Source organism: Ovis aries, chromosome 1, assembly GCF_016772045.2.
Source record: "Ovis aries strain OAR_USU_Benz2616 breed Rambouillet chromosome 1, ARS-UI_Ramb_v3.0, whole genome shotgun sequence".
NCBI classification, from domain to species: domain Eukaryota; kingdom Metazoa; phylum Chordata; class Mammalia; order Artiodactyla; family Bovidae; genus Ovis; species Ovis aries.
This window is the reverse complement of record NC_056054.1, coordinates 202327188-202351010: the sequence shown is the minus strand read 5'-3', so window position 1 is coordinate 202351010 and position 23823 is coordinate 202327188. Positions and strand designations below refer to the sequence as shown.

Genomic DNA, 23823 nt, shown 5'->3' with positions numbered 1-23823 from the left:
AAAGGACACCACTCCTTATTAGGAAGGTGGATCAAATTACCCCAATAGTCCTTTCCCAGTACTGCTCTGCTGTGAATGCAGAGCTGAGAATAGGTTTTGCCAGGTTCAGTGAGGGTGACTGGAAGTAGTTTATGGCTGTTGGAGGGTCAGGGACATTCAGGAGTCACAGAAGTCAGGTAATCTTTCATATTGGAAATGGCTGAGATTATAGATAAACTGGGATAGGGATCAGATTGAGTTTGGTTTTACAGAGTTTGCCCTGATCATCACAAGTTATTGGAGGCAAATGGGGATATTCCTCACTGTTTATTGTCGGCCACATCCCAGAGAGAAGATTAGAGCCTAAAATGGGAGCAAACCAAGGACCTGGATCCCTGTTTTACAAGAGAATACAGAAGGATCAAGGTCAAGTTAGAATATTATTTTGTTCCATGAGGTTTCAACCCTTGCCAGCCACATCAGTCAGAACAAGAGCTAAGAGCACTTGTTGCTTCTAGAAAGACAGTGACTTTATGTGGCTGATGTGAACTAGAATAGAAAATTAACTCACATGTGGTAAGTCTCAAGTTTTTAATTCACCAACACTTTAAGGGGAATGTAGAGAGAAAATAAAAGGCAGCAACTGACAGTAAACGTCAGGGGGCTCACTAGCAGTGTTGTTAAATATTAGCAGGTCAAAGAAATCTCCATTAGGCTTTAAAACAGTGAAAGATTTCAATGCATGTACAGTTCAGGTTCTGGGTTTCTCGCATCATCGATCACATGAATGTCCCACCCCAGGGTGCATGCATAAGACTATGCCAGATGCTTTCCATACTCCTTAAGTCTTTATCCTGTCTCAGTCTACTCAATCACTGAGTCATTTACATCCTAGTTGATGCCAGGTTATCCATTTTCCCCTGCTTCCCTTAGAAGTCCAGTGTTTCCACCCTTGCTTCCTGTCCTGTCAAGATGCCTCTGTCTAGGGCTTATCATTTCCTTGGTTAAAACCTCTCTAAACATCTAACTATTCTACTGATCCTTTTTCTTATGTTCTTAAGCTCTCCCTCTGTGCTGGAGTCCTCTTCTAATTTGCAAACGGCCTCTTCCATCCTTCCTTTCCATGGCTCCGTGTTGGAGGAAGTGAGATTCTCCAGAGAGAACAGGCAGAGTAGGAGAGAAACTGAGCAGGATGGAAGGGATGTTCAGGCCTACACACCCCATCTCCAGAAATCTGTAACACAGGGCTTCTGTGGAGGGGTGGGGTGAAGCAAGTACCTTGTCCTTTCCGTTGCCAGGCATGTTGTCCCTCTTCCTTTCCCTCACACAAAAATAAGCTCTTTCCCTGGCCAGACCTACAAGTTTAAGATAGGGGTTGGCCCTACAGTTACTACACAGTCAGTATCCAGCCCTCTAGTCCTGTGGGTCTCAAACTTCAGCGCACATTGGAGTCACCCAGAGAGCTCCCTGAAACACCCACTGTCCACCCTCAGAATTTCCAAGTCAAGGTGGACCCCAAGAGTCTGCCATTTCCAAGTTCCCAGGCGATCCTGCTGCTGCCGGCCTGAGGAGCAGTCTGAACACCACTGACCTAGTGTGGCTGCTCCGAGACGGGCCTGGAGAAGCCGGCCTCCTCAGCGCAGTTTCCCAGGCCTGACGGTGCCGCCCGTTCCCCCACAGTCCCCTCAGGCAGGGCCCAGCTGATGCCTAGGGTGGGTGACACTTAGTAAAATAAGAGACCGAGACACCAGGCTCTGGTTAGCTGGATATATTTCTTTTTTTGTTTGTTTTTGTTTTTGTCACAGAACACTGTTTGCAGTAGAGGAAACTGGCATTGCAGTCTGGTGGTAAAATGGCTTGTTCACATAAACCAGTACATGTTCATCCTTTAGCGCAAAAAGCCCTAATGGCGCGTACCCTATTGAAATTCAGGACATCTCCAATATTTTCTCTCTCTGTTTTTCTTTGTCATCTTTTTTTTTAATAAACATTTTCAAGGTTTGTCCAAAAGAAGGCCATATAGGTTCTTGGCTAGCGGAAGACAATTCAGAACAGTTGTTGCACACTTGGACTGTCACCTTCTCCAGGCTGGCAGTTGATATTTTTTTTTCCAACTCATTTTTATTAAAAAAATAAAAAAATGCTCCAACTATCAGTTTTACAAAATCTCTAAGGGAAACACAAGAGCAAGGTGCTGAGGTAAAAAACACCTGAGGTAGCTTTTTTTGTGTGTTTTTCTCGTTAAAAAAATCTGTAAATTTAACGCCCTGGGCCAACGACCTCGTGTAAATTGCTATTTTCCTCCATATTTTTTTAAAAAGAAAGAAATCATTTCGCTGAATATTGATGGCTTATACACCAAAATGTAAAAAAGACAAAATACATTCTTTCTTTGTGGAATTTTTCTTTTGTTTGTTTGGTTTGATGGGTTCCTGTTTTCCTCTTCCAAAATGCTAGGACAAGTACCATTGACTCTTGTTCTTTTGAGTAACCAAGTGTAAGTTGAGGCTGGTTTGTGTGTTTCGCTTTTGTTCCTTTTGTGTGATGTGATACTCAGAGCACTGCTTTGCCTGGGGGGTGCGTAGATATGGGGATTGAGACAGAGGGATGAGGGAGTTAAAAAGAATGGGGATGGAGAAGACAGGGAGGAAGAGGGGGTGGGGGAGAGATAAACAGAGAGAGACAGAATTACATAGCAGTATGCAAAAACCAGTTTAAAACCTGTGAAGCAAAGAGAGATGGGTGTGAGAGTTAGGGATGAAGAGAGACAGAGCTTCCTCTCAGAGAGACGGTATCCCTTCTGTTGACATACACAGGTGATCCAGAACTGCTGTGAGTGTCCTTTCGATGAGATTTCCCTCCAGGTGAATTTTGTGTGGGTGGCCTTGAAGTTCCTTACTAAACCATTAGACCTCCCAAAGGATGACTGTATTCTTTAAAGTCTAGAAAAGCCTGCTTTCTCTTGAAAAAGAAAAAAGAATTAATAATTGATTAAAAAAAAATTGGAGTTAGTTGAGTTATTTGATATATTATTTCTAAAATATATTAACGCCGCAGGCACCCTGTGTAACCCACAGGCCACATATCTTAACATCTTTCCCTTCTAATATGTACATACATGTACAGAGACAATTTTCCACGAAAAGAAAAGGGTGTGAATTTTGCTTTGATTTGAACGCGTTCACCTATGTTAGTTCAACTAAAAGGGATAGCGTGGTGGGAGTTGAGAGATCCAAGTGGATGGTGAAGTGGATGGCTGGGAAGCCTGCAGAGGCCCCGGGGGGAGGCGGGAGGCTGGGCCTCGACACAGCTGCCCTCCCGCCTCCCTTCCTGCCCCCCGGATCCTCAGGGCCTCTGCAGAGCCCCTGGCGCCTCCGCAGACTTCTCATTCCTCAGGATGGTCTTTGGTTTGCTCCCGATCTGGCTGGCTGTGTTTGGTCTCATTCTGTCAGGTGTTGGAAGGGCTACATTCATCCGTTGTTTGCTGGTGCCTGTGGGAGCCTCACTTGCTGCGCTGTGAGGCGACTCCCTGAGGATATTTCTGCTCCTGCTGCTTCACCTGCTGTACAATTTCCCTGATCTTGCGCTGTGCGGTCTGCAGCAAGGGAGAGGAGGGGGATGGGGGGAAAAAAGGAACCCAGTTCTGAGGACAGGCAGAGGGGAGTTGGGGAGTAGGCTTGGGACTTGGGGGGAAGAGGTGGTAACCTCAGAAGTGTCATCTGGACTCAATTGCAGTAAAGTGGCAGAGTTCCCCACCCCCACCCCAAGGCTGCTAGGTGGAAGGTAAGAAAGTGGGATCCCAGGAACCACAACCAGGGCATCAGTGACTCAGGACCCTGCAGAGGTCAGACAGCATCGTCTCTCCCAGCTACACTCACTCCAGTGTCCAATGCTGCCCCCTACCCCCCTGCCTTCCTAGAGTGTGGTGTATAGCGGGGATATGACAGTCAATGGCATGGGGAGGAAGTGAGAAACTGGCCCAGACACTAACTCCACCTTGAACAAGTGGAGAAAACACATGAACCCACACCTGCCCCCTCACCCACCCTGGTGCTCCTTTTGCAGGGAGAGCCCTGCCATTGAGACCTGTGCCCAGGGCTGGGAGGGGAGAGCCACAGGGGTGGCGTGGCCGGGCTCTGACTGTAGGAGTCTCAGGGTGCCTGTGGGTCATGGGGCTGCAGCAGCATCACAGGGCCTGGCAAAGCATGGCATTGGGAACGTGTGCGAACACCCAGACACACCTGCTGTGTCAGTGGAGACCGCCTGTGCTCCTTCAGGATGGGGACTGGACTGCTTTATGCCACCCCTGCCCCGTCCATAACAAAGCATTAGGAAGAACCAGGTTCCGTGATGCTGAGGGGCTGGCCCTTCTGCCTGGACGAGTAGCAGCTGTGTGGAGCTCTGAGTCCTAACGAGGGGTGTCGTGCAGCAGAGGAGAGGAAAGAGAAACACGGGTCTCCTGGGATGAGCGTTTAACCTGTAATAGTGTCATTGTGGCACCCAGGCTGGTCCTCAGGGTCCAAGGGTGACCCTTCCTGGTAAGTGACTCCCAGCAGGGTAAGGCTGTGACTGAAGCCTGGTCAGGAGGATGAGGGAATGCAAGAGCTCGCAGTCCAGCATTTGAGAGGCTGAACTGTACTCGCTTGATTCCAAAGCTCTACGCCCTTCCTCAGCCTCCTCTAGCAGAGCTAGGAGAGCAGCAGTAAGCTGAGGAATGGTCGCGCCTGCCCTGTCCCATCTGTGCATGGGGGTCAGGGCATGGGTGTGCGCAGGGCTTGGGGCCACCTGACAGGTCACCAAGAGCTTAGAGACTTGACAAGAGATTAGCAGGAGAGACTGGACGCTCACAGCACAGATACCTGACTGGCAAAGAAATGCCCGATAATTCTGACAATCACTTCCTCATTTTCATCTGGTGTTTGGTCACGAGGCACGATGACTTCTGCACTGGTTAAGTTCTGCAGTTCATTCACCTGTGGGGGAAGAAACCAGAAAACGTGTGACTCGCTTCATTGCAATATCTCCAAGGCATGTCCGAGGAGCTGGGTGGAACTCTGCTCCCTATTCTTTCCCGCTGCTGTGTGTGTGGGTTTACAGGGGCAGGAGGTGGCTCCCTGTCTTCACTTCCCAGCATGTAGCCTAGATGCAGCGTGTCTGGACTCAGGACCCTGGTTTTTCGGGGTCTGGCTTAGCACTGAATCTGAGGCCCTCAGCTCCGGATCGCGGATTCCATTTTTGTCCTAGGAGAGTCAGGGGTGGGGGTCTGAGGGAAGTCAGGCCAGGAGACGAAGGCAGCTCAGAGCACACTCACGGTTTTGCCGCCCTTGCCGATCACACGGCCGGCTGTAGAGGAGGGCACTCGGATGTGGGCTTCCAGCTTCACCTCCTCTTTGGGGTTAAAGAAGTTTTCTTCTTTCAGTTTCCCAAAGATCCGCCCCTGGGCCTGAGAGAGCAAGACATGTCAACCTGCTTTAGCCGCACTGCTGTGGGAACTGGTGAGTCCAAGGCATGGCACAACCCCAGCCCCATGCTCACCAGGGCCCGCTCAGCTGGCTCAGACCCGGTGGGCACACGCCTTCCACACCCAACAAGTGACATGCATAGACACTGCTGTGTCTTCGGGTTTGCACACGATCGCACAGGGAGCTTTCTGTGTGTAGGGACAGGGTGGAACTACCTGTAGTCTTTGTATCCTGAGCACCTATAAATATTTGCTTGAATGAATTTGTTCAGGGAATTCTTAACTTCCTCCCACCCACAGTATGTTCATAAGTCTGTTATTAAAGGATGGAGGCAAGGGTGGTGGTGACAGGATTTGCTTTTTGATACCTAACTCCAGAGGTAGTGTAGCCAACAGCTTATTGTTCTTTTTAAAATTTGAGTATTTATTTATTTAATGGCTGCACTGCTCGGTATAAGAGATTTTAGTTTCCTGACCAGGGGTCAAACCTGTGCCCATTGCAGTGGAAACAGTCTTAACCATTGGACTGCCAGGGAAACCCCTAAAAGGATTAAAAAAAACCAAACTGAGATATAACTTACATAATCTAAAACTCTGCACTTTCAAGTGTACACTCCAGTAGTTTCTAGGACATTCATTACGTTGTGCAGCTACCACCACTGTTCAGAACGTTTCTATCCCATTCCCCCAGATAGAACCCGTACCTATTGGCAGACAGTCCCAGCTCCCCCTCTCTAGTCCCTGGCAACCATTAGGCTAGTCTGTACAGATTTGCCTTTTCTGATGTTTCACATAAATGGAATATACCATGTGTGGCCTGCTGTGTCTTCCTTCTCTCACTGGGTGGAATGTTTTCTGGGCTCACTTATGATGTACTGTGCATCAGAATTTCACTCTTTTCATGGCTGACTGATATCCTACTACGTCGTTATACCACATTTTGTTTATCCATCATGAGTTGAAGGATTATTGTCCTTGAACATTTATACATGTGTTAATTTTTTTCTCAGACACATTTTAAGTATTTTTACTACAAATTATATTTTTATAAATGTTTCTTTTAGAAAACTCAATTTATAATTTTTCTGGGGGTGAAAAGGTAAAAACAGAATACTGCAGGAGAAGGGAGACAGCTGGCAGAATAGTAACAGAAGGACTTGAGCTCACCTCCTCTCACGAAAACACCAAAATCACAACCAACTGCTGAACAACCATCAACAAAAAGACTGGAACCTTTCCAAAAAGATAATCTGCATCCGAAAACAAAGAAGCCACAACCAGATGGCAGGAAGGGTGCTGTCACAATACAATCAAATCCCATACCCACCAGGCCACCCACAAACTGGAAACTAATTATACTGCAGAGGTTCTCCCAGAGGAGTGAGAGTTCTGAGCCCCATGCCAGGCTCCCCAGATGGGCGTCTGGCATCCCGAGGAGGCGTCTCTAGAGCATTTGGCTTTGAAGGGCCAGAGGCACTTGAGTGCAAGAGCTCCACAGGACTGAGGGAAGCAGGGACTCCACTCTTGGAGGGTGCACACAAGGGTTCATGTGCCCTGGGACCCAAGGCAAAGCAGTGACTCCATAGGAGCCCGAGTTAGACCTACCTGTAGGTTTTGGAGTCTCCTGGAGAGGCGGGGATTGGCTGTGGCCCACTGTGGGGCAAGGACACTGGTAGCGGAGGCCCCAGGGAATATTCCTCAACGTGAGCTCTCCTGGAGGTCACCATCTGGTACTGAGACCTGGTCCCAACCCAACAGCCTGCAAGCTCTAGTGCTTCAGGCCAACCAACAGGCTGGGAACACAACCCCAGCAATCAACCGACACACACAATGCCTAAAGCTGTCCTGAGTCCACAGGCACCTCAAGACATGCCCTTTGACATGGCCCTGCTGCACAAGAGGGACAAGAGCCAGCTCCATCTACCAGCCGGCAGGCACCAGTCGCTACCACCAGGAAGCCTGTACAAACCCCTGAACCAACCTCACCCACCAGGAGGCAGACATGAGAAGCAAGAAGAACTACAATCCAGCAGCCTACAGAAGGGAGATCACAAACACAAACTGAGACAGCAGAGAAGTATGTTCCAGACGAAGGAACAAGATAAAACCCCAGAAGAACAACTAAATGAAATCAAGACAGGCAATCCACCTGAAGGTAGAGAAGACTCTACACGTGGACATCACCAGATGGTCAATAGCGAAATCAGATTGATTGTATTCTTTGTAGCCAAAGATGGAGAAACTGTATACAGTCAGCAAAAACAAACTGACTGTGGCTCAGATCCTGAACTCCTTATTGCCAAATTCAGACTTAAATTGAAGAAAGTAGGGAAAACCACCAGACCATTCAGGTATGACCTAAATCAGATCCCTTGTGACTATACAATGTAAGTGAGAAATAGATTCAAGGGATTAGATCTGATAGACAGAGTGCCTGAAGAACTATGGACGGAGGTTCATAACATTGTACAGGAGGCAGGGATCAAGACCATCCCCAAGAAAACGAAGTGCAAAAAGGCAAAATGGTTGTTTAAGGAGGACTTACAAATAGTTGTGCAAAGAAGAGAACTGAAAGGCAAAGGAGAAAAGGAAAGATACACCCATTTGAATGCAGAATTCCAAAGAACAGCAAGGAGAGATAAGAAAGCCTTCCTCAGCGATCAATGCAAAGAAACAGAGGAAAACAATAGAATGGGAAAGACTAGAGATGTCTTCAAGAAAATTAGAGATACCAAGGGAACAGTTCATGCAAAGATGGGCACAATAAAGGACAGAAATGGTATGGACCTAACAGAAGCAGAAGATATTAAGAAGAGGTGGCAGGAATACACACAAGAACTGTACAAAAAAGTTCTTCACGACCCAGATAATCACGATGGTGTGATCACTCATCTAGAGCCAGACGTCCTGGAATGTGAAGTGAAGTGGGCCTTAGAAAGCATCACTACGAACAAAGCTAGTGGAGGTGATGGAATTCCAGTGGAGCTATTTCAAACCCTAAAAGATGATGCTGTGAAAGTGCTGCACTCAATATGCCAGCAAATTTGGAAAATTCAACAGTGGCTACAGAACTGGAAAAGGTCAGTTTTCATTCCAACCCCTAAGAAAGGCGATGCCAAGAATGCTCAAACTACGGCACAATTGCACTCATCTCACACGCTAGCAAAGTAATGCTCAAAATTCTCAAAGCCAGGCTTCAACAGTATGTGAACTTCCAGATGTTCAAGCTGGATTTAGAAAAGGCAGAGGAACCAGAGATCAAAATGTCAACATCCGTTGGATCATTAAAAAACCAAGAGAGTTCCAGAAAAACATCTATTTCTGCTTGACTGACTATGCTAAAGCCTTTGACTGTGTGGATCACAATAAACTGTGGAAAATTCTGAAAGAGATGGGAATACCAGACCACTTGACCTGCTTCTTGAGAAATTTGTATGCAGGTCAGGAAGCAACAGTTAGAACTGGACATGGAAGAACAGACTGGTTCCAAATCAGGAAAGGAGTATGTCAAGGTTGTATATTGTCACCCTGCTTATTTACCTTATATGCAGAGTACATCATGAGAAATACTGGGCTGGATGAAGCACAAGCTGGAATCAAAATTGCCAGGAATATCAGTAACCTCAGATATGCAGATGACACCAGCCTTATGGCAGAAAGTGAAGAAGAACTAAAGAGCCTCGTGATGAAAGTGAAAGAGGAGAGTGAAAAAGCTGGCTTAAAATTCAACATTTAGAAAACTAAGATCATGACATCCAGTCCCATTACTTCATGGCAGACAGATGGGGAAACAATGGAAACAGTGGCAGACTTTATTTCCATGAAATTAAAAGACCCTTTCTCCTTAGAAGAAAAATTATGACCAACCTAGATAGCATATTAAAAAGCAGAGACATTACTTTGCCAACAAAGGTTCATCTAGTCAAAGCTTTGGTTTTTCCAGTAGTCATGTATGGATGTGAGAGCTGGACCATAAAGAAAGCTGAGCGCCAAAGAATTGATGCTTTTGAACTGTGGTGTTGGAGAAGACTCTTGAGAGTCCCTGGGATTGCAAGGAGATCCAACCAGTCCATTCTGAAGGAAATTAGTCCTGAATATTCACTGGAAGGACTGATGCTGAAGAATGAATAAGTGAGTTGGGAGACTGGTGAAAATCACACTGTGGAACAGAATAAAGAATGAAGAGAAATGAGCACGGCTAAGAGACCTGTGAGGCAACGTTAAGTGTGCCAGCATTCACTCTATAAGGGTTCTCGAAGAAGATGACAGAGAGAAATGGCCTGAGAAAATAAAGTGATGAAAGGGAAAAACCTACAACAAAGGATAGCCAACAAGGCTCTCATTCAGAATCAATGAATAAGTCAAAAGCTTTACAGATAAGCAAAAGCTAAGAGAATTCACTACTTTATAACAAATGCTAAAGGAACTTCTCTAGGTGGAAAAGCTCACAACTAGAAACAAGAAAATTATAAAATTATGAATGGGCAAGTGCACCAGTAAAGACAAACATACAGTAAAGGTGGGAAATCATTCATACACAAATAGGATGTCAAAAGCAGTAATCATGAGGAGAGTACAAATGCAGGATACTGGAAAGGCATTTGAAATTAGATCAGCAACTTTATTAAACAATGCTGAATATATAAAGACTGCTATGCCAAAACCTCCTGGTAACTGCAAACCAAAACATCTATGATAGACAAAAAAGAAAAAGCAGTCCAAACGCAACACGAAAGATAGTCATCAATTGTGAGAGAACAAAAGAGGAAGGGAAAAAAAAACAACAAACCCGAAGCAATTAACAAAATGGCAATAAGAACATACATATTGATAATTACCTTAAATGTACAAGGGTTAAATGCTCCAACCAAAAGTGATACACACACACACACACACACAGTGGGATGTTACTCAGCTCATTTAAAAAAGAATAAATACCATTGGCAGTAACCTGGATGGACCTAGAGATTATCACAGTAAGTGAAGTAAATCAGAGACAAATATATGATATCACTTACATGTGGAATCTAAAGTGATACAAGTAAACTTATTTACCAAACAAGGAAACAGGCTCACAGACGAAAAACAAACGTGGTTACCAAGGGGGCAATTAGGGGTGGGGAGATAAATTAGGAGTTTGGGATTATCATATGTCAACAAAGACCTACTGTATAGCACAAGGAACTCTACTCAACATTATGTAATAACCTACATGGGAAAGCCACCTGAAAAAGAATGGATATATGTATGTGTATAACCAAACACCTGAAACCAACACAACACTGGAAAAAACTACTCCAGTATAAAATGAAGGAATGCACCCCTCCAAACACTTCCAGCAAACTGTGTGTTTCCCCTCACACCCTGTGTTTATGCGCCATCTTCAAAACCACGGCCAAGGGATCAGAGATGTGCCCGTGGGGGTGCCATCTGAACTGGGCACTGACAGTCCACTTTTCACAGGAGAGAAGGGGAGGAGGGCTCCAGGTAAGGGCACAGCCTGGAGGTGGGGAAGATAGGGTGGGTCGGAGACTATTGCAGGATGGGAAATGGAGATAGGATGGAGCCTCCGAAGAAGAGCCTGAAGCTGCCCCTGGGGCAGCTGCACTTGCTAAAGGTCCTCAGCGCCCCCAACAGGCAGCCCTGCGCTCAGGACTGAGGGGGTTCTTGGCACTGACCTTGAACTGAGCTTCAGGTGGGCCGGTGATGATGACCATCCTTTCACTGACGTCTGGGCCTTCTGCTGGGGCGATCTGCAGTTCACAAAGCAAGAGGGAGATGCTGCTGCTTGGTGCTGTTCCCTGAGCCCCTTCTCCTCATGTAGGTGGGCGGCACCCCTACCAGCAAGAGATTACGGGGCTCGAGCCTTTGCATCCGGGACTCTGACCCTGCTGCTTCCACCCTGGGTCTCGGGAGAAATGATAGTAGTGCCCGGTATCAAATTCAGGTGGGAAGCAGGTTCCTAGTTACTGCCTGTCACTGCCCCCAACACCAGCAGTGACCAACCTCTTCACCAAGGAGCCCTCTAGCCCACCCAGGGCCCAGAGGCAAGGAAGGGCTGGCCAACAGAGGAGTTCAGTTGGAGCCAGTCTGCAGGAAAGGGCATCTTGGTTCTGTCTTGGCTGCCAGTGATAACTGAACTAGAGCAGCCGTGACTAGGACTGTGGTGGCGCCTGAGCAAGCATGAGGACGCCCTGGTTCCAGGGTGCTCTGCATACATCCTCTCTCCCCACAGGTGGAACATGGTTGAACCTGGCAAGCTGGAGCTAGCTCTCAGTCTCAATCTGACATTAACACAACTCAAGGTGGACCAAACATACATTTTTTTGTTATAACCTCTTTATATATTCCCTACTCGAGCAAAATTAAAGTTACTTTTATTTATTTAGGTCATACTGCACAGCTTTCAGTTCTCAGTTCCCCATCAGGGATTGAATACATGTCCCTTGCAGAAGAAGCTTAGGATCCTAACCACTGGACCACCAGGGAACTCCTGTAAAGTTACTTTAAACTGAGTTAAAAGTACACTGGGCATTTAGGGATGAGCCAGTTTAGTACACAAATGCACCTCATGAGGTCATATGCACCGTCCAGAGACACCATCCCCAAGACTGACCTGAACTGTTCAGCATGCGTGACACACCACTAACGGGCGGTGTCTGAAGCCACTGTCTCTGAACCACTGTGTCTGAGTCTCAGGCTCCCCTCAAAAGACCTCTGCCTCCACAGCGTTTAATTTACTTTTCTCTCAGTGCACGTCCTAAGCCAGGCTGCATCTGCAGGCCTCAGTGTCCTGTGTCACTTTTCCAGCTTTGCTGTGAAGACGGAGCCAAGGGGAGCCCCTTCTCCGAGGCCTCAAGGAGGATCCGGCCCTGACTACTTAGTGGTATGAGGATGAACGTGAGACACGTCACCGATCACTGAGCTTCTTGGAGGATCTTCCCTCTGCTGCGGGCAGACTGCCTGCCAGCCTCCAACCTCAGGGCTACAGCCTCAGCTAAAATACACAGATGTGTCCAGGGGACTGAGACCCTCCAGCAGGCTGCAACACAGATCACTGGTGAGAGGGCAGTCCAGTGGTTAAGATTTCACCTTCCAATGCAGAGGTGCAGGTTTGACCCCTGGTCAGGGAGCTGATCCCACATGCCTTGTGGGCAAAAGACCAAAACATAAAGCAGAAGCAATATTGTAACACATTCAATAAAGGCTTTAAAAATGGTCCACATCAAAAAAAAGAAAAAAAATCTTAAAAAAAGATCACTGGTGGGAACCCGTCTCTACTCCTAGATCCACAGGCGGCATTCAGTCCGCTCCTTGTGTGCCAGGGTAAATGAGAGCGAGAGAGCATGGGCACAGTGGCTCCCAGCCCTTATCCACCCAAACTGAGAAAGGCTAACTCCCGGGTCGTGTTGACCCAATCAGTTCTCACAGCCGCCTTGCTCCAGTTCTGAAAGAAAGTCATCTGTCCCCTACCTGGCATTCCCAGCCCAGCCTGGCACTCTGAGAGCCACACGTGTGTGGCTGCACTTCTGGAATGGCACTCTGCAGGCAAACACCCTGAGAGGACCTGCGATGAGGAACCCATTCTATGACTGAAGCAGACGGGACACAGAAAGATGGGGTGACCACCAAGATCACGGGTGAGCAGGGCTGGAGTGGGGCCTGGGAATTGTGTGTGACATTCTTAAACCTGCCATCCAGAGGCTCTGCAGGCTAAGCAGGTGATGAGGTCTCAGCTCTCGCCTGTGACGGAAGCATCTCTTTCGTGTACCACAGGGTCCCAGCTCAGCCCACCACCTGCCAGCACTGTGCTCCCATGTTAGCGTAAAGCTTGCCCCTGCCCCGGTGGCATCAGTGTGCCTCTAGGCGTGGCCCCTGAAGACCAGCAGGGCAGGATGGGGGTGGTTCTCCAGAGCAGGTGAGATCATCACCTTTAGAGACATGCTGTGAGAGACCCGTCAAGATAAAGAGAACTAGCAAAAACCAGATCAGTTTTAAGAAGTAGGAAATCTCTCTTCCAAATGCTTGGCTTCCCTGGTTTCCTCTCTCTCCTGCTGCTCTAGAGAGCCAGAGCCCATTCTGTTCCTGGCCCAGCCCTGTGGTCTTTGTCCAGCACAGAAGTCACACTACCACTCAATGCTGCTGGGATACCGAGCGACTATGGGGAGGCTCAGGGGAAGCCCAAGGGGTCGATCCTTCTCTACTTTACTGGAGACTTGCTGGAATGACCGGTCGAGCATTCAGAGTGCTATAGTGAGCAGACACTGGACCAGAGACGGGATAGCCTCGTCCAGTCTCGGCTCTCATATGCTTTAACTTTGTGGCCACCGACACGTCAATGCTACACTGGGCCCTGGTTCCTTAGGGGCAAGGGCAAGTGGAGAGTCACTGCTGCAGTCAGCCCCGGGGGTGCCCCGTAGCCTACAAGCCAGCAGGGCTGCTATCTAAGCCTTGCTGTGGCCCGCTCCCTCTTTCCAATTCACTTTTCTCAGTGGAAATAGGATTTAATGAGACAGCTCTTCAAGTCCCTTCTAGTTGAAATTATTTCTGTCTCTTGCACTGCATCTCAGACCACAGGACCCAACATCTCAGTATGCAGCCAGCCCAGTGGCTGTCCACACCCTACCTGTCCCACATGGAGGGTGGGCCCAGCACAGCCTGTGGTACCTGGGCCGGGGTCTCACCTGCAACAAGCCTGCTGGGTGCAAAGGCTCTAGCTGCTCCACCACTGGTCACCCCCCACCCTCGGGCTCTCCTCCAGTCTGTGCACTTTGTGGGTGAGACCAGCAGGGCCGAGAGGGAAAGTGCTTTACCTACGTAACATCCTGTCACGGTCTCACTGAGGCCTTGTTCTGTGCCACTCACTCAATGTTTTTTTTTTTTTCCTCCAGCACACTTGCTGTGGGAGAAATTCCAGCTCTTCTTGGGGAGAAAGTGTAAGCATTCTTTCTCTCCAAGTCATGAGACTTCTTGTTCGGAATTCCGGGTTGTCCCATGGCAGCGAATTATTTTACGTAACAACGGAAACTCTGTTTCCGAAAGTGTTTCATGAGGCTTGGGACGTGCTCAGCATTCTGCCCGTGACTCAGCGCTGATAGCCCGGCTTGGACCAGGACCAGGACCAGGGCCGAATAATCCTCCCCTTTCAGTTTCTCTGACGACTCTTCCCGTTATGCTCTGGGAGGCAGGATGCGGGTATGGAACTGCAGCGACCTCGGAGCTCGGGTGCTGTGTGAATCAAGGGGCCTTCCTCCCTGACCCCTCTGCTCAGTGTCCAGGCTGCATCTCAGGCTTTGTCACCAGCTTTTGTCTATGGTTTCATCACTGCTTTTCAAAGAGCTTTTCATTCAAACTGTTTTGTTTCAAAGTTCAGGGGTTTCTGAAGTGGAGACTAAGGCATCAAAGCACTGACAACTGCTGAGTATAAATTATCATTTCCCTCAGGCCCACAGTCCCTTCACTTAGGAGAATCCTCTGTTTTATCCTGAGGAGAGGAGGACAATGGTAGCCCAAGGAAGACTAGGTCGGCTTACGTGTTACTAGTATTTTTTTTCCTAATTCATTTGTTAGTTGAACAAAAAAAGGAGTGAGCGAGGAAGACACGAGTACATATGGAAACAGTGCTGCAGACAGGTTTTCCAGGTCCTCCAGGATTCTGCGGATGGTGTAAGAGTTCCCCAGGATGGACAGAAGGAATAAGGGGCATGGGCTAGGTCGGGGTGTGGAAGATGGTGGGACACAGATGGCTGTCAAGAGCAGCTTTACCTTAATGGAGGCCCCGGCGAATCTGGCCAGCTGTTTAATGTGTGCCCCTTTCTTCCCGATGATGGCCCCCACGGCCTGGGTGGGTATGAAGAGATTGACGATCTCCTGCTCTGGATACTGGAAGGACAAGACAAGACAGATGCCATCATTCCCCTGTGGGCTGCCTCCCCAGGCGCTCACCATTACAGACCAGTGGCCGGGAGCGACATGGACTCTCTGTCGCCTGGGGCACTGCAGGTGGGAAGCTGGAGGGATGAACCTGAACGGTGGCCGTACTATTAATAACTACCCTACAGCCAGAGTGCAAATTTCTGTCGAGCAGCTCCGAATTCACTGGTCTCAGCAAGCTGTCTGTTCACAGGCTTTCTGTGAAGTTCAAACGTGAGTATCCCTTCTGGGTCTTCCTCCAAGGAATCAACAGCTCGTAAGCATACCGTGCTGAGGCACTTTGTTGGTGGGAATGCAGAGCTGCCCTCCCCATCCTTGGTAGGAGTGGATGTTGCAGGGGCAATGGTTCATAATGAGACTGATTAAACCCACTGACTGGGCCGCACAGGGACAGCCTAGAGAGACATGGGCAAGGGTGCTGGGGGCCCTTGCAGTCCTTGTCCATAGAGGCCTGTGGGAATGACACAGCCCACCTGCTAGACTTTGTTAAAGAACTTTGGAGACTGTTCTTTGGCCCAGCATCACCTCCTTAGACTGCTGATCACCTCCCCACACCAGCTTCCAGCCACCTGTGGGGTCTGTGAGAGCAAGCGGAATGCTGACGGGGCTTCCTCCTGTGCGCTCGAGTGCCGGGTCGTCTCCTGGGCTGGCGCTCTGTGATTTCGCTCCCAGGGCAGCCTGGAGCCACAGGGCACAGCATGCGGGCCCTGAGCACGCCCTGGCCAGTCTGCCAAGGACTGCGTGGCACTGGCTACAGGAGGGACGAGTGGCAGATGGAAGTAAACTGTGGGCACTTACAGAGTGATGGTGCGGGAACGGGCCAAACTGGTGAGGGGGGCACAGGCTGGAGAAATATCCGGAGTGGGTCTGCAGCAGGAGAGAAACAGTCAGTCAGTGGGGCCCGCGAGGCCGCTCACCAAACTCAGGGAGGCAGGGCACCCACACGCAACCCTGGCTCCCAGCACATCACTGCGCAGCCCTGAAGGCACATCCCTCTGCAGCTCAGATCTCTGCTGCTTTCCCTGGCGGAGCCAAGCTCTGGGCTTCCCAGGAACCCACCAGGGTAGGGAGCCTGCACTCACACTTTCTAACCTAACCTCAGGCAGAGAGGGAGGGCCAGTGGCTTCTCTTTTCTGAGGAATTATGAACCGTGGATTAAAGGACTAGAAGGTGCCAGGACAAGTCCAAGAGTTAGTCCAAACAAGCAAAGGTGTTCCTGGGGAAGTCAGATCACTGAGCTCCCAGAGAATCTCAGAAGAAATGGAGTGATGGAGAATAGGGGAGTTAAACTGACACAGGAGAGAAAATGAATGAATATATATATATATACATATTGGGGGAGGGGAAGCAGGGAACAGGAAGGCAGATGTGGTAGAAAAACACAGAGCTGTTAAGAAAATAGGATTCATTTTAAAAGTAGCTGCTTTTTATTCAAGGCCTGTGTCCCAGGCATTGTGGTAGATGCTTTATTCATAAACTCTCTCAATCCTCATAATAGTCCTGCGAGACAGGAACGCATCTGCTTTTATATATTTTATGGGTAGAACGTTAAGCAGAGTCAGCAGAGTCTAGTTCACTGTGTTTTACACATAAGGCCAAGTATAACAAATGCTGACCTGCCTGTTACAGGAAGGGAGGTGGGCAGCTCTGGGACCAATCCCCGAGGGCCCATCTGTCTGGCAGTTGTCAGACACGATGAGGCTTGGAGTTAGTGGACCTAACTTCCATTTGAGGATCCTTGAACAGATCTCCTGGTGTTCTCTGTCCCCTGAATATCCAACTGGCTTCTCTGTTACAGAGCACAACATTGCCTTAGGAATCAAAATGTAGCTATTCCTCTTTTTGAGTTTGGGCAGTGGACTTCTGACCTCAGGGGAAAAAGAGATGTGAACACGGTGGGGAGCTTCCCCCAAGGGTGCTTGGGGTGTCCATAGCACCTGCAGGAGACAGAAGCTCTGCCAAAGGAAGGGAGTTCAGTTCAGTCGCTCAGTCGTGTCCGACTCGTTGTGACCCCATGGACTGCAGTACGCCAGGCCTCCCTGTCCATCACCAACTCCCAGAGTTCACTCAAACTCATGTCCATTGTGTTGGTGAGCCATCCAACCATCTCATCCTCAGTCGTCCCCTTCTCCTCCTGCCTTCAATCTTTCCCAGCATCAGGGTCTCTTCCAGTGAGTCAGCTCTTTGCATCAGGTGGCCAAAGTATTGGAGTTTCAGCTTCAACATCAGTCCTTCCAATGAATATTTAGGACTGATTTCCTTTAGGATGCACTGGTTTGATCTCCTTGCAGTCCAAGGGACTCTCAAGAGTCTTCTCCAACACCACAGTTCAACAGCATCATTCTTCAGGACTCAGCTTTCTTCACAGTCCAACTCTCACATCCATACATGACTACTGGAAAAACCATAGCTTTGGCTAGTTGCCCTTTGTTGGCAACCACACTGTGAAGCCAACCTCTGCTTTTGTAACGCGGAAAGAGGCTGCAGTGACACCTCATGGCCACAAGAGGGGGCTATGAGATCAGTGTTCTCCTGGCAAACTCCACTTTTGAAAGGAAGCTTGAGTGAAGATGTTTGGCTCACTTACTTGGTCCTGCCTCTTTCTTGAAGAACACCAACTCGACTCTGCTCAGCGCAGGTCTCAGTTCTGGACCATGGAGGGTTGGGAGAGAATTCCAGCAGCTTTTCTGCCCAGACAAATCCTTGGGGAAAGGGTGCGTCTGCCCTCCTCTTACCTGGAAAGTTTTTCCTTCAGCCCTCAGCAGAAATAATTCTTTTGAATTATGATTTGAGCCCAAAAGAGACAAACCACAAGGGTAGCTCCGTTTTGGGTTTAAATACTCCCAAGACAAATATGGTATCAAATTTAGATCTACCACTTGCGTTGGGGAGGGAATGAACTGTAAAATGCTAAAAAGAACTGATTCCTCAGTCCTCTTTTTGTTCATGAGTTACAGCTGGAAAACCACTGTGGAGAAAGAAACCTGAACACAGCAATCAGGAGCTTGTTTCTAGCTGAGGCTCTGTCATTAGCTTTTGTGTCTGTAGGATGGTTTTTGGAGTCAGAAGCCCCAGAAGACTTGAGTCTGAATCACTAGCTGTATACAACTGGGGATAATTTACTCAGCTTTTCTGAACCTCATCCACAAATGGATTTAAAGAGTATCTACAGCTTATAATACTATTGTGGGATTTCATTCAACTGTTTATTAATTCATGCATAAGATATTTGAGCAAAAGCACTGTTCTAAGTGCTGGGGACACAGATACTAAGAAAAGGGTCACTGCCACCATGGAACTTAGGTTCTACTGGGGAGGCAGACAGTATATGAAAGAAATGAACAGGAGGACACGTGGAGGGGTAGCTGCTGAGATAAGCAGTGGGCTGGTGATTTCACCGGGAGGGTCTGGGAAGACTCTGGGAGGAGGTAACTTACGAGTGGGGGCCCACAGAGGATGTGGAGCCCCATATAAGGTGCCGGCTGAGAAACACTCTCAACAGAGTTCTCACAGAGCCAGGACAGGAGAAGCCAGCATGGCAAAAATAACTGAGGCAGAATGAGACACACAGAGAGGCAGGCAGTGCCAGGTCACGCAGAGGTGGGCCTCGGTTTGCACCTGGGTTTGACCCTATGTACAACGGATGTCCCTGAAGTATACCACGTGGCACTCGATGAGGTCACCGGCATGGAGACTCCATCACTGGGCACTGTATGGCCTTCGCTACTGGTAAATGAGCACTCATTTATCACACTCCCCACTCCCTCTACCCCCACGCTTACAGGGGAGGCCACAAGCTCAAATGGAAAAGGTGCTTAGGCTTAATGATCAAGAAGTAACCTGTTGAATAAATGTTATCTTTAATGGGAAAGCAGGGTGTAGCCATTTGATAAGCTGGGGCCCCAGAGTGGGACAGGTGGTATGAAACCCTAACTCTAAAATGGCAGTTGAGCTTACTGTCTCAGTTTGAAGGTCCTCAGCTATTTCATTGGAGAAGGCAATGGCAACCTACTCCAGTACTCTTGCCTGGAAAATCCCATGGATGGAGGAGCCTGGTAGGCTGCAGTCCATGGGGTCGCTAAGAGTCAGACATGACTGAGCAGTTTCACTTTCACTTTTCACTTTCATTCATTGGAGAAGCAAATGGCAACCCACTCCAGTGTTCTTGCCTGGAGAATCCCAGGGACGGGGGAGCCTGGTGCGCTGCCATCTGTGGGGTCGCACAGAGTGGGACACGACTGAAGTGAGTTAGCAGCAGCAGCAGCTATTTCATGAGGGAGAAGCTACTTTACGTTTGATGTTTCAAAAGAATTACAATTTCAGATATGGTGGGGAAAGAGATCATGCTGAAGGTGGTCCTAAAAGATGTGACCCCCAAAAAGAGAGGCCACAAGGGTGGGGGCGTCACTGCTATCCACTGGTTCCTTTCAGATTCTTGGCTTGAGGGAAATTAGTGTCATCTTCTATGTCATCTTCTACGCTTGACCATGCTGGGGTGGTGGGGGGTAGACATCAAACTCTGGCCGCCCGGTGTGAAGATGGGACTCACTGGAAAAGAAAAGGCCTTGATGCTGGGAAAGACTGAAGACAAAAGGAGGAGGTGGCAGAGGATGAGATGGTTGGATGGCATCACTGACTCAATGGACATGAGTTTCAGCAAATTCCGAGAGAGACTGAAGGACAGGGAAGCTTGGAGTGCTGCAGTTCATGGGGTCGCAAAGAGTTGGACATGACTTAGTGGCTGACCACCAACAAAAATATATCAAACACACTCGTGAACATTTAGAATAGAGTTAAAGCTGGGCCTGCTTTTCCTAGAAGAACGACAGGGTCCTCAGTGCCAAGCTGCTGGGTATGACTATCTGATGCATCGTTTAGGTGACATTCTGAATCATAAAGAAATCATGGAGCAGTAAGAGAGAGGGGTGGGAAGGTCGTCAAGAGGCAAGGGTCAGGCATACAAAATATTTTCAGACATACAAACAGCTTTAGTGTGATGACAGAGTGCTGTTACAAAGATGGCAGGTGCTCCTCCCTGGAACCAGGGACATGGACGTGGGGCAAGGGAATGGACTTGGGCAGAGGGGTCAGAGTCATGGGTAGAGCTGTTCAGGGTTCAGAAGGCACACACGCTACCCCTGCTTGTCCAGTGCCTCCTTCCAGCCCCTGCCTCCCAGCCCTGTGTGCTCTCAGAGGACCACCTCAGGAGCTGATGGGGACCAGAGGTTGGTAAGCTAGAAAGAAGTGGAACCAGGATTGGAGCACAGATCCTCTGTCTGACTCTGTGTCTCTAGATCTTAACCCAATGCTGCCCTCACATGGAACATTCCAAACTCACTGGTTTATAGGTGGGACCTACAGTGTATGTTATGATAAGGCTGCCCATATTAGAACCTTCTGCTGAGTTTAAGTACATGAATGAACAATTAAAACTCACCGGACATATACAGAGAATCAGCAGCATGGAAGAGGGAAGCAAAGCTAAGCAAGGCAAGCACAGGACCTTGGTAAATTAATTCAGCAAAGAGGGAGAACTTTTTTAAAAAGTATGCTTTGATATCTCAGTGAGATTCAAGAGGGCAGTGCTTTAATATGTGAGTACGACTGCTATGAGGAAAGCCAATCAGAGAACTAGATCATCACTCTTAGAAATTAAAGACTAGCAGAGTAAAAACTCAATAGAAACCATGTACATAGAAGCATGGACACTCCTGAAAAGGCAGTCAGTGCACAAGAAGGGTAACTCACCCAAAACAAAAGGAGGGACTCAGAAAGACATGACAAATAGAGGGAAAAGATTACTCTCTCTCCAGAAAGTTTAACCTCCAGAAGCAAAAAACAGGGAAGAAAAGCATACTAAAATTAATTACAGACCCAGGTTTCCTGAACCAGTGCAAAACCTGAACAGTCAGACTGAAGGGCTGACTCACATTTCTGATTTCCCAGGGTGAAGGTGAAATGCTACAAAAAGCAAAAAACTTACAGGCAAATGAAAAAAAAAAAGTTTCTTACTGGTAGCAACTTATCTGAAAAGCAAAATGCTACAAGTACTGCTTTAAGAGTTCTACAGGAACTATGACCCTAGAATCTCTAACCATCCAGTTGAACTTTCATTCATGTGTGAAGGGCAAAAAAAGGCATTTTCAGATAAACAAAGGCTTAGAAATTATACTATTTATGTGCTATTCCTGAAAAAAAGTTATTTAAGGAAGTACTCCAGAAAAAGAAACAAAAACAAATAACTCAAGAAATGAGAAGCTATGGAATACAAGAAACCATTTGCAGTGAGCAGAGACCAGTAAAATTTAGCTAATTCTAAATAACTCTGAATTATGAGATTGTGTACTGACTAAGAAAGAAAATTTAATAATTTGGACCAAAGTTCCAGATTATTTCTAGAGTAATATAATTATAAAAATACATTAAACAAATATCTGTTAGAAATAAAGAATTTTAAAAAGTCATAATCATAGTGGGAACAGTAAACTGCCCTCAAAATGTAATAAGTCATAGAGATTAAAAAATAATTATATAGAGGCTACACATTATCAATTAAAAGCTTGATTTTACAGCCATCAACACAACTTTTAGTCCATTAGAGAAGGTATATCCTTCCAAGATTCCTGGTTTCCAAAATCTGATCAGGCATGAGCAAGACCACAAAAACCAGAACTGTTTCAATAACATTGAGAGGAAAGTACAGGAAACCATTGTAAGATAACAAAAAGGGAATCCTTAACTACTAAACAATTAAAAGAAAACTCCCTAATAAATTTGATTAAGGAAAGAGAAAACACAGTATGTGATGTTAGGAATGAAGAGATATTCACAAGTTTGAAGCTTTAAAAGGCAATAGATTGCTTTGTACAACTTTGTGTCACTAAGTATGAAAAGAGAGATGAATACTTTTACAGGAGAATATAAATCAACAAAACCAAGTCAGAAACATATAAGAAACTGAAAAGATTATAAATGATCTTTCTCCAAACAAAAGTGCCTGGCCCAGAAGTTTTATGGATGGATTGCATTAAATCTTCAAGGGACAGAAAATTCCTACATATTCTCAATTTTCCCAAGTATAGTATAAGTTGACTATCCTTTCAATTCAATCTTTTGAGGAAAAAAAAATAACCCTGGTGTTGACACTGTCAAAGATAGTATAAAACCGCAGTAACTGCGGTGTAGACAAAACGAGGAACAGAATAGAGCCCAGGAATGAGACTCAGTGGGAATCTGGCATACAACAAAGCTGACATTTCAAACTGAGTGATGCACTGGAAAAAAAATAACACTGGATCCCTAGCTCAATGTACAAGTTAAGATAAACTGCCTATGAATTATAAGCAACAATCCCCCCAAATTAACAACTAAAAATGACGTAAGAAAACCTGGAAGGATAACTCTTAGATAGCAGGCAGCTTTTTCTTAGCATAACATCAAAGGCTAGAAGTCCATAAAGGAAAACAACACTGATCTAACTATCTTAATTCTTAAAATTTCTGCATTAATTCTGTTGAAGGAAAACGTGAAAATTAAAAAGAAAAATGCATTCCCTTTTGATGTAATAGCTGCAGTCTTAGAATTTACTTCTAGATCTGCTCACACTCTTATGTTTAAGGACATTCATTCTGACACTATTGGTAGCAGAGAAAGCCTAGAGAAAACCCAAATATCAAAAAACAGCATGCTCAGTAGAAAAATTACAGTAATGTCATACAATGGAATTAAAAAGCCATTAAAGAGAATTAACTCTAGATATGGAAAGACGCTCATAATAAGTGAGAAATAAAGCAACAGTAATTCACCATATGTGGCATGATTCCATTTGTTTTTGAATAAAATGATTACATATATGCTCATAAGACATTTTAAAACATAATAATACTATACTTATGGGGAGTGGCAGTTGGGTAAAATTTGGGTAAGAGAAGGAAGGCTAAAGGGAAACATTTACTATTAACTTCATATAGTAGTTCACTTGTTCAAAAAAAACCTATTTTAAATTACTATGGCACAAGACACCACAAATAGAGCAAAGAGAAATGACAAGCTAGTGGAAGATATTTACAACATGACAAATGGTTAACAGCCTTAATATGTAATTAGCTGTTACAAATCATTAGGAAAAAGATGGGGGGAAATGACAATAGCAACTAAGATTTATATAGCAATTACTGTGTACGGAGTTTTACTTATATAATTACCCTGACAACAATTGCATGAAACAGAAAGACATGGAAATGCAAAGAGGCTAAGTCTCTTGCCCAAGTTTGTTAACAATAACAAGTGGTATAGTGCAGAGATTCAAACACAGGTTGTTTGACTCCAGATTCTATACTGCCTCTCCACAGATTGATAGGCAAGGGATACAAAAGGACAATTAATTAGAGAGGGAGAAAAATGTCCAATAAGCCCCAAAGTGCTTATTACGAGTAAAAGATACTCGTAAT

The 23823-nt window shown here is 46.7% G+C and overlaps 1 protein-coding gene across 7 annotated transcripts in view; it reads right to left on the bottom strand.

The window, feature by feature from the left end:
• Nucleotides 1-1732: 1732 nt before the first annotated feature.
• IGF2BP2 (insulin like growth factor 2 mRNA binding protein 2) overlaps nt 1733-23823 on the bottom strand; it is a 163778-nt gene continuing 141687 nt past the window's right edge. For 5 of the 7 annotated variants that reach the window (XM_004003071.5, XM_015092510.3, XM_042233496.2 and 2 more), the window contains 6 exons: nt 16172-16240; nt 15206-15322; nt 11119-11193; nt 5291-5422; nt 4839-4952; nt 1733-3574 (listed from right to left, as the gene is read on the bottom strand). In XM_004003071.5, coding sequence (XP_004003120.1) covers nt 3482-3574; nt 4839-4952; nt 5291-5422; nt 11119-11193; nt 15206-15322; nt 16172-16240 — 600 coding nt within the window. In that variant the 3' untranslated portion in view covers nt 1733-3481. Of the gene's footprint in view, nt 3575-4838; nt 4953-5290; nt 5423-6607; nt 6691-11118; nt 11194-15205; nt 15323-16171; nt 16241-23823 lie in introns of those variants that run through there. The other 2 variants (XM_060419649.1, XM_060419661.1) reach the window with 2 other exon arrangements.